At 37.4% G+C, this 11,383-nt stretch overlaps 1 protein-coding gene across 1 annotated transcript in view; it reads left to right on the top strand.

The window, feature by feature from the left end:
• The first annotated feature begins 6 nt into the window (after positions 1-6).
• The window catches only part of LOC110047421 (CXXC-type zinc finger protein 1-like), a 17,749-nt gene continuing 6,372 nt past the window's right edge, over positions 7-11,383 (top strand). The window contains exons 1-11 of the mRNA XM_089280866.1: positions 7-103; positions 318-413; positions 4,681-4,751; positions 5,721-5,821; positions 6,335-6,444; positions 7,472-7,558; positions 8,126-8,200; positions 8,959-9,042; positions 9,293-9,361; positions 10,496-10,701; positions 11,226-11,334. Coding sequence (XP_089136992.1) covers positions 71-103; positions 318-413; positions 4,681-4,751; positions 5,721-5,821; positions 6,335-6,444; positions 7,472-7,558; positions 8,126-8,200; positions 8,959-9,042; positions 9,293-9,361; positions 10,496-10,701; positions 11,226-11,334 — 1,041 coding nt within the window. The 5' untranslated portion in view covers positions 7-70. The remainder of the gene's footprint in view (positions 104-317; positions 414-4,680; positions 4,752-5,720; positions 5,822-6,334; positions 6,445-7,471; positions 7,559-8,125; positions 8,201-8,958; positions 9,043-9,292; positions 9,362-10,495; positions 10,702-11,225; positions 11,335-11,383) is intronic.

Below are 11,383 nucleotides of genomic sequence, written 5' to 3'. Positions count from 1 at the left end.
GCTACTAAGTTACTAGCAGGGCTGGTTACCAAGTCAAGTTTCCTGCGCATGTTTTAATGGTAGAGGCAAGATGGCGGACGAAGGTGAAAATGGTGGACGGAAGGTATTTATGAACTGAACACCCTAAGCTTAACTCTTAAGCAGTTAATTTAATCTTTGTTTTCTGCTATGAGGATGGAGAGTATAAGGGAGAAAATAATCCCAGTCTGTATGAGGCTAAAGTCATTTCATCCACAAGTATTGCAAGGCATGTAAGCTTACACTTAAGCTCATATGGAAATGTGTAAGGATAATTAATTTTGTATTTGCCCTTGTAGCACAAGGAGGTGGCTCGCATATTTAATATCTTACCTGAAAGACAAGCAAAGGTGAATTACTTGCTTGCAACACAAGAAAAGGCAGAAGCGGCCAAGGTACTGTAAAGTGATTGCACACGTAAATTCATCTCTCTGTTATTTGACTAACTTATGGTGCAAAGAAAACAGGGTTTTTTAGTTTGCTTTTCATGCCATTGTGTATCAGCCTGCAGTCTGTTCTCATTAGCTGACCACAAAAGTCATGTGTTATTAGCTAAATTTCATTGGCCCTGAGTTATTTAATACAGATGTAAGTCTTTCTTTGTCAACCTGCAAGCAGGCTCACGTTTTGGAGCACACATGTGAGTGGCGCCTCTTCAACAGACTTGTCCCTGCTGACTTGCTCTTTGCCACTCATGCGTGCAACGCAGAGGTGAGCCTGCTCGCAAACCACTCATTATGAAGTGTAATTGCCTCAGCTGTGCCAACATTGAGCAGCTGGAGTGGTCTTGACCTGTAAATATGTGTAAATGTTGCATATGGCCACACCTGTGACTTGGTAAATACATGTGATGGCTATTGGCGAGAAATAGGTGGGAGTTATATTGAGCTAATGGTACAGTACCGCTCACAAGTAAGTTATCACTGTCTTGCGAGACGCGCCTCGTTTCTCACGAGACTTGTCTCGAAAGAAACGAGAGGAGTCTGCAGAGAAATGAGATGTGTCTCATTTCTCGCGAGTGCACTGGAAGTACCAATACTTTGCATTCGTCGGTATTCAAAACCTGTTTTATGTATAAGACTTCTGTATTGTATTGTATCGATTAGCGTGGTTGACACGATTTCCGTTCTCATCAGCAATGCATGTGTACCATGTGTGTATTATAAGTTCTCAAGCATCCACTATTGTTTCATATACATCGGCCAAGCTTTTTTTATTCCAGCCAGACTTGCTTAACGTTTAGTATTTGTAAATACATGCATGATAAAAGTTGAAGGTATCTGAATTGTCGGTGACAGTCACTCGTGTTTACAAATATGTTTTACAGTTGTATCAATTCTCTTATCGTATAGATCTTAAAACAAGGTTTGTTTGCAATTCTAAACGTGATTCATACAGTTGATAATCAAAATGTAGCGCTCATGAAACAACATGTAGAGTTTTGTCACCCAATCTACATGTTGCAAGTTAAAGACGCGATCGCAATCACTAAGTCAACACAGCAGCGCCGCTTATGTTTTGTTAACTATCGCTCCCGACTGATTTGTCGGGAAATTCGACTAACTTTTTATCCAAAGATTGTGACCATGCGAAATGACGCTAAGTGATCCGTTGAATAGCTTAATATTCAAACTTGTAAACACACGCTTTGCACATGAAGCCTTGATTAACTTTTTATTCAAAGGTTGTGAACACGCGAAACCATGCTTTGATCATAAATCACTTCCCTTCACATTCGAATAACTTATTTATTCAAACTTGTGAATGTTCGCTTTGCATATGAAATCTTGACTAACTTTTTGTTCACACTTGCGACACATGCGACACATGCGACACATGCTTTGTTCATGAAACCTCGAATAACATTTTATTCAAACTTGTGGACATGCGGAACCACGCTTTGATCGTGAAACCTCGACTAGTTATAACTGGACCGCTGTATTGACCGATATATAAAATGTTTACTCACATACCACTCGAAATCTTCGCTGTCGAGCAACAAATATTCTATCTGCTAAAGAGAGAGTATTGTGCCATTTGAAAAAACGATTTATACCAAATAGAACAGGCGATGTTTTTGCCACGACGCTTTGCAAAACAAACTTCATTGGTGTATTAAATGACTGCGGCGAGACAGAACTTTCCCTTGCAAAAACATTGACTTAATGTAAACTTCGCATCACATAAACATTATAAGAAACTCTTGTCTGCAAAGATATAGTATTTTGGCGTTTGAATGAACGATTTATGCCAAATGGAACTGGAAACGTTTTTAGTGTTTGTCTTGACGTTTCAGAGAACAATAAAGTTCATTAATGTTGTCGACTCGTCCACGCGTACCGCTAGACAAAACTCGCGCTAGCAGAAAAATTTAAAACTATTGTAAACAGTGCATCTCAGAAACCTTGATAAAAACTCCTGTCTTCGAAGATATAGTATTTTAGCATTTGAATGAACGATTTATGCCAAAGAGAACCGGAGATACATTTATCATTTTTTCAACAATTTATGACTCCCATTTATAAACAATTGACTCACTGGCGCATGCCAAAAGCCTGAATGTTTTTCTCCTACACAAAATTAAATGTTTGTTTGAGTTAGCGGTTATTGAAGAACAAGCAAATGTAGGTAACTGAATCATTTGGAGTGAGCAAGATTCGCAAAAACAACTCTTTGCCCCCGTGATCGCATGAATTGAAACGCATGTAATTCTACTTGTAGTTACATTCAATGTTCGATATTATCTTTGTTCGATATGAATCGAGCAAACGATCGATTCATATTTTATGTTGGATGGTCCCATCGATTTGACAATGAACTGCAGAGCAGCAATCGTTACAGGTAACTGTTTTCTTACACGTAATATATGCCATATACTAAACACTTCAGTGATTCTCGAGAGAGACGAGACGCGTCTCGCGAGAAAAGAGAAACGTCTCGAGGGAAATGAGACTTGTCTTGCGAGAAATGAGACGGTTGAGCGGTACTGTTGAGCGATACTGTAAGTGTGCTGGCCTTTGGATTAAGGATTGCAGGCTCAAGTCCTGGCTTCCTGGGATTGCTATGTTCTGTTCTTGGGTAAGGTACTTCACTCTACAAGGCCTCTCTCCACCCAGGTGTGCATAAATTGGTACCAGCATATGTACTGTGAACAGTGGGGCATGGGGTAAACCTGTAATTTATTACTGGGAATACTCCTAGTTGCTTCACAAGGTGGAAACTGGAGATAAGTGCTGACCCACTTGGCCTTTCATTGGCCACCAGCCTCGAAAGCAAACTTAACCTAATAATGAATAGTGCTAGGTAGTCAGATTATTAGTTACAATGTATTTCTTTACCACACGATAAAATGTCCCACAGAATCCAAGAAAATTGAATATGCGAAAATGAGTTAAATATTGACTTCGGATGGTAAAATGAAACCAAATACAACAGAATTTCCATTCGTGTGCTATAACGGCTAGCATTTGAGAAAACAAGGGAAAATAAATGTGAAAGGCATCTAAAAATCAATCTGAAAACAAGAAATCAAATAATTTCTTCGCCATGCGACGAAATATATTACAGCGCTGCGAAAGAAAAATGAAAGTTGTAAATCAAAAAATGACAAAAACTAATTATTTTGAGATCAATCGTATTTCAACTGCGTTAAATTAGTGCCCACTTAGTTCTTTCCTCTGCACTTCTGTAGTAGCTGAATAAGAGTCCAAAAATATATTTGAATGAAGCGAATATAAACTAAATAAACAAACCGCATGGACGTCACGGTAAATTAAATATGCAGAAATATATTAATCCAGCATGCAGGTACAGGGAACCAAATGAAAGAAATGTGAAAGGAAGTTCAATAGCAATAACGTTTCATTCAAGTTGATGGGAAGAAACCTATTTAAAAAAATATTCCCAAACGTGGGAATGGCCGCATGTTCAAATTAATTCTTCATGCTAATTAAGGGAAAGCTTGAGTTTTTGCTGACCACTTTTGCAGTCATTTTAATGCCCATGGCGTTACCAATTATTGCAAGAGTTGAATTCAACTTTGAAGTAGTAATGTACGTTTACCATGTTTGTTTCTTAAGTCCAAAGAGCTTCAGCTTGAAATTTGCAATCTGTATTCAAAACTTACTTGAAAGTGCTCCAATTGTCGTGTTTTCATGGCAGTTGTAGAAAGAAAAAATTCTCCACCAGAAAGGTTTGAGGACTGATTAATCCTTGATCCTTTATTCTGAGGCCACTTAAACATTGATTTGTATTTTTCCTTTCTATTTTAAATCTCAAAGCAGTAATTTCTCCATGTTAGGAATGAAAATGAGACCTTGGAAGTTTTCAGATTTGACCCGCAATGTGCATGAGTACCTGCTCTTTTCGAGCGCATGATTTTAAGAAGAAAAACCAGCTTTATAGGACCCCTAAAGTCCTCTAAAAATGTTATCAGAAAGTCCATTCTGATTGGTTTATTTTGTCCCCAAGAACAAGAGAACAATGGAATGATAAGAGGACCAAGAAGTCTTCAGGGAGGGTAGGAAAGACGATTGCCCCCACATGCTTTTTTTTGGGGCGGTTACGGGTGACACAGGGAATTGGAGGAGTTTTTCACACAGGTGGTTACAGTTGGCACAGGCGTCACTGGGTTAACTGATTTATTTGTGGTTTTTAATACAGGAAGAAAAGGCAAAGAAGGATGATGCTTTCTACTGTGTTTGTCGTACTTCAGACACCAGCCGATTTATGATGTAAGTGTCTGCAGGCTTGTATAATCAGAATGATAACATGATACAATGTATGTAAGGGTTTGAATCAATAATTCTGTGGTAATCTATAATCAGTTTTATAAGAGAGACAAGCAATTAATAATAATTGGCAAAATAATGTACATGACTGTATAAATTAATTTACATGACATGTATCAATAATTAATTTTGTTTATTTCCTTATTATTTTTAATTTATAATTATTTATTTATTAACAGTGAACCTATTACATTTATTTTTATGTGTAGTCTGATGTACAAAATGTTGTTATTTTCACCCACTGGTTTAGCTTCTTATAGTTATTTTGGGTGTCCTGCTACTGATTTTCTTTTTTTTTAATGAAAATTTTATATTAGTGAGCAAAAACTAACGATAAAAACTGATGTTTTGGTGTCTTCATGACGCCATTGTTAAGGTGATGAAAAATAAGGAATACAAATTCTGCAAGTTCATAAAGGTGTAAAAATGAATTTATATAATGAATGCAAGGCAAAATTATACAAATAGAAATGAGCCATTCCTGAGTTACCTCGTACCTCTGTGTCAAAACAAGTCTTTGTTTCAAACCATTCATATGAAAATGTGTTCTGCCTACAAGTTCATTTTCATGCGAATCATACTCATTTTCATATGAGAGGTTTTGCATGCAGACTTGTTTTTAAACAGAGGCACAAGGTAACTCAGAAATGGCCCATTAATAATTAAATCATAGCATTAGACTGTACAAATAATTTGTTGTGGTCATCATTGTTGTTGTTGTTTGTTGTTGTTAGTTCTTCTACATTTTTCTTGTAGCAGCTATAGCCTTAATTTTAATTTTGAAAGTATCAAAAATACCAGTAAACAAGGTGGTTCTGTTGCAGCCAGTGAAAGGTTTTGTGAAGAAATATACAGGTAATGATGAAGGTAAATTAATCTTTTGATTTAATTCTGAATATCTCTTTTGTGCAGCTGTTGTGACAAATGTGATGAGTGGTTCCACGGGGACTGTATTGGCATTACAAAGTTGGAGGCAAAAGAAATCAAGCAGTACTATTGCAGGGAATGTCTAGGTAAGCTATCCTCTTTAAAGAGCCACACACTATTTTTGACTTGCTTTTATACTGAAGAAAGAGTATAATATTATTACGTTGATAGAATAAGTCACGAACAACAGTTCTTTTCAGAGCTATCCTCATGCAGGAAATCCCACTGAATGAGTTACAGATACCCCTTGATGCAAACCATTTACTATGAATTACCAATCTTGTAGTTAGTGAGTTTGAAACAGAACTGGGGCCCGTTTCTCGAAAGGCCCAGAAACTTTTCAGGCCTGTAAAGCCATTTTTAATTTCTCTGCATCTAAAAACTGAGAGGTGTACACGCCTGGAACTTCTTGTGTGAAAAGAACCTCTGTTAATATTTAGAATACGTGAACAAAACAGCTCTGTAATCATAAGGTTTGAGACTTTGCTACTGCTTTGCGGGTGCGAGAACTTTCTGGAACCTTCGAGAAATGGGCCCCTGGAAGTGTTTAATAAAATGTTGTGCTACTTTGATTTCTTTTTCCTTTTTTTTTATTCCAGAAAGCAATCCAGATCTTTGCATCAAGTACAGGATCAAGAAACCTAAACCAGAGAAAAGTGACAAAATCCAATCAGAGAAGAAGGAAAAACAGGATTCAAGTAAAGATGATGTATGTCTTTCCTTCACATCAAATGATCGGATGTTTGTGTCAGATTACCCAGTGACCACACACCTGTAATATATACTAGTCTGAATTTGTCGAGAGTGAAAATTTCATACTCTGTTTTTGTTTTGTTTTTTGTTTTTGCATCAGGCATCAGGTATCAGGCATGTGTTCTTAAAATGGTACAATTTACTGCAATCTGTGCAGCAATAGGCCAATTTTGCTATATTAAAAATTTTAACCTGATGGTGAGTTTTTGGGGAATAAAACAAAAGAAATCACATCAAGGTTAAGGGATGAATTAATGTTTTGTTTTGTTCCCCTAAGCCTCGGCATTAATTTAGAAATTTTAACTATATATTGAAATTGACCTATTGGTATCCAGTATTAAAGCTACAATGATTAAAAATCTTCTTTAGATTTTTGACAAATTTAAATTAATTATTACATTGTTAATGAGGGGAAATGGGAACGAAACCTGGCAAAGTTCTTTGTTGTAATGTATGTTTTTGTTGACTATTTTGGGAACTGACCCTGTACAAAACCTGGCAAAATACAAAAGGTCATTATATTGGATGACATAACATATGGATGAGCATAAAACAAAAGATATGCAGGGTCAAGGACCTTCTTGGACAAGATACATGTAAATCTTAGCCTGTTTGTTTGCTTCTTTGATGTTTGCTGACCTTCCTAACCATTTCCCTCAGTTACCTTTGATTATTATGACAAGTTTGTTCTCTGAATTAGCTACCACTGAAGTTTGCCATCTAAACAGGGCCTAATGTAGGTGTGGTCGATTTCGAACAGTGCTACAGGTACACTATATTGGGATGCTGATTGATAGTGGAATTCCTTGCTAAACTGAGCTGAAAGTATAATTTTGAATATGTTACTTGAAGGCCTTTAACAAGTATTTTTACTGCATTTAAGTAGAAAGTACTACTTACATTTTATAATATTGAAGGTGGTTACCCTAAATTTTGAAAGACTTTACACCTTTTGTGACTGTGAATCTTCTTTTGTACTGTAGAGTGAGCGAAAGAGGTCCAAGAGAACATGTGGAGAATGTGTTGCATGTGTAAAGACAGAGGACTGTGGCCAATGTGACTTTTGCAAGGTGCTTTGTAATACTACTAGTTATGTTGAATTTCGGGATTGTCCTCAATAAAGATAACCTCTGACATTTTCATATTGATTTTTTTTTTTCATAATAAACTTATTTTTATTTAAAAAATTAGGGATAAAAAGTTTGGGCAATGACCTCAGAGAGGTTGAAACATTGTAACTTCTTATCACCAATTTTTATCACAAAATCTGTTTCCAAGAAATTATTCAATAAACTTATTGTTTTGTCTGGACTAGCCTGAAAATACTCATATTACTTTTTCCTTAATGAAGCCTTGCTTCCTTTAGACTAGAGTCAATCAGTCAGGCAGCCTGACAGTCCGTCAGTCAGACAGTCAGTCAGCCATATTGCTAGTCAGACAGTCAGTCAGTCTGTCAATCAAATAGGTGCTCAGTCAGTTAATCACACAGACAGACTGTCAGACACAGTCAAGACAATCACAAGTTAGTCACAATCAGACAGTCAGTCCATCAATCACTCAGACAGACAGTATGAGAGTCTGTCAGTCAGTCAGTCAGTCAGACAGACTGTCTTACTGTCCATTGCACATGCTTTCAGGACATGAAGAAGTTTGGTGGCCCCAACAAGATGAGACAAAAATGTCGCCTACGGCAGTGCCTTCTGAAGTCAAGGGTAAGAGATGTAATAAATACTGTATCTTACTAACTTTGTCTTCATCAATCATGGTACGTACAGTAAGTTACGGATCCTCATTTTTACGGATTTATGGCCTGCGTGAACATGCTTGGGCCATGAGTTGAACGGGAAAAAACTTGGTCTGCAACTTACGGCATGGACCTTGGGGTATAATATTGATACATGCATCCATGTACTTGTGTAATCTACATGTGCATAAACTCACTAGACAGTTCGGTAAACATGGTATAAAAATATCTTTAGGTCTACGTGCAGCACACAACACTTAAATTTTGTGTGGTTAACGAGTTTCAAAGTTTGTGTGGTTGTACCTGGTCAAACTCATCAACAAACAGTGAGCTTGGGGAATGGTCCCTGACAGGATGGTGGAGCCTGAGATCAAACTAAACCGTGCACGTAGGGTATCCATGACAACCCTGTGAGCGGCAACCACCAGGTACCGTCACACTGAAAAAACAGTGGAAACACAGGATACTTACCACATACTTACCCTCAAGCCAAAGGGGGACTGGTGGGCTGGGAGAAAAGCTTAACGAGCACTGTCCAACAGCGAAAAACATGCAGAAAGATTTGACATCCGAAGCCGAGCTGTAAAATCCAGGCGCCCGTGGACAAATGCCCCGGCCACCCTGAACTCACTCTGGGGGAGACTGCTGGCCAGCAATCTTGTTTCGCGTTTACTTAGCCTAAATTACGTTGAGCCACATACAACAAATTGAGTAGCTGTTTTTCAGGTTCTGTTAAGAGGTGGCTCCACCTACAGGGACATGCTAAAAGGAGAAGAGGCTAGGAGAGAAGATCTTGACATTGACATAGAGGTACACTGAACAGGATTGACGATGAATGTGAAATTATCCTGTCATATGAGTTGATATAATTTAAAGCTCTTGCATTTTAGCCTAGTTTAAATTAACTCAGCACTAATCAGTGCGAGAAATCTATTTAGGCAATAGTTTATGTTCTTGAATAGATTGTTGAGTTATATATGAAATACATATAAGCACGCACCACACGTTTTGAAACATAAATCGACTGTTAAAATTTCTTCATTATTTCTTCTTGCATCAGAGTTTGACTCCAAGAAAACAGCGCAAAGCAGTGAAGATGAAGCATGCAAAGTCATCTGAAAGTAGAAAGGTTTGTAGATGAAGTTGATAGGCTTGTGAGAGAATACGCTAGTGTGGTGCGTTAGGTTAATTGTTTTCTAATACAAAAATTTGCAAAAAGACAATTCACATACTCTACTTGAAATGCCTGAGAGACAAAACGCCTGGGCAATTGATGATCAGAGTTAAAGTTTGCCCTAAAATTTGCATCGCATTTGCGAAAAAAAAACCGAATTATTGCTGAATTACACCACTGTAGCAAAACCTACTATCGGTAAGCTTGGTTCGAAAATTCGGGCGCATTGAAGTTATAAGTATCCTGAAAATTCGACTTATTATCGCTGAAATACCATTTCGCGGGAAATTTCCCCGAACATGTAGGCCCTGAAAAGCCAGGAAATTGGTCGAAATTTGTATAAATCAGTTTGTTGCTTGTCCCGTCACTAGTATTGTAACGGTGATTTTAATTTACTTTCCTAGACAACATAACACCCGTAACTTCTTGATACATATCGCTGAAATACCATTTCGCGGGAAATTTCCCCGAACATGTAGGCCCTGAAAAGCCAGGAAATTGGTCGAAATTTGTATAAATCAGTTTGTTGCTTGTCCCGTCACTAGTATTGTAACGGTGATTTTAATTTACTTTCCTAGACAACATAACACCCGTAACTTCTTGATACCAAGTACTATGCGTTTTAGAGCTACACCATGTATCAAGTTTCGAGAAACCATACTCAAGATTGCTGTTCCAGGATGTATTATTTTCCTGTTTTTCTTTTGTTTTAAACCATGGTTGTGTCTCGGTCCAATGACACGCAAGAAGAGAACTTAGCTAATAAACATATACAGGCCCAGGGTAGATAAAGGTATATTTAGATTTATTTTTAAAGGCATGCACGCTTGGTCAATATTCTTGTATACCAAAATATATTAGAAACTTTTTTAGACTTAATTGGTATGTGCGGTCCATACTGGGAAAGATTGGTCTTGTTCTCTTTTGGTAAGTTTGTGCGCCTCACCTTCAGCTCGGTCTATGAATGTGTAACAAAAGGACTTGATAACCTGATAGGCCTTTCAAGCAAAATTACCTCAAAGTGATACCAGGACCCAGCCAGTTTTAAAATTCTTGTTGAATTTGTTATCCATTTTGTTTATTAAACAGGAAAAGTTAAGGCAATCCTGCGACAGACCACGCAAACGAAAGAGAATTATGTCTAACGAGGAAAAGAGTAGAATGTCCATTGAATATGCTGATGAGAGAGAAAGAGATGAAGTTCCACGTCAGTGTTATGGACCTGGTTGCACTAAAGCTGCTCGCTCTGGTTCAAAGTATTGCAGTGATGAGTGTGGAATTCAGCTGGCTGTCAGGTATACCAAGTCACGTACGAGTTGAATTACGTACTAGATAGAAAGGATCGCTTGATAACTTTCATTCAGATAGTTGTACATTAGGATTTAAGCACAGAGTTAAAATTTGGAAGTACTTTGACAGCATAATAAACAGTACCACATGAAAGTACTGCTCAGTAGCTTTCATTTGAATGGTCACACACTAGGGTTTCATCAACAGATGCAAAAGTTAGAACCACCTTGTACAGCATAATAAACAGTACCACATGAAAATACTGCTTGATAGCTTGGATTTGATTGCCTATATATACACAGACTTCAAAGTTAAATCCACATTTTACAGCATAATACATTCAAAGTTAAATCCACATTGTACAGCATAATAAACAGTATCACGTGAAAGTAATGTTCAGTAGCGGGATTTTAATGGTCACACACCACCTTTAGATCACGTTGCATCGCATAAATACAAAATAAGTGTACCACGTGAAATTACTTTTGATAGAGCTCTTTTTATAAAAATGTTTGTTTTTGCACGAAAGACGTATTCAAGAGATTTTACCGCAACGTATGGCACAGTGGAAAAAAACTGAAAGTGTTGCTGACCACAAGGCTGAGGAATTTCTAACGAAACTAGCGAAAAGGAAAGAGGTATCTTCAGTAAATAGAGATGTCTTTTCCTGCTTTTTTAACGCGAGTG

The sequence above is a fragment of the Orbicella faveolata genome, unplaced genomic scaffold (genome assembly GCF_042242905.1).
Source record: "Orbicella faveolata isolate gen_17 unplaced genomic scaffold, um_ofav_v1 contig_48, whole genome shotgun sequence".
NCBI classification, from domain to species: domain Eukaryota; kingdom Metazoa; phylum Cnidaria; class Anthozoa; order Scleractinia; family Merulinidae; genus Orbicella; species Orbicella faveolata.
This window is presented reverse-complemented; position numbering and strand designations above follow the sequence as displayed.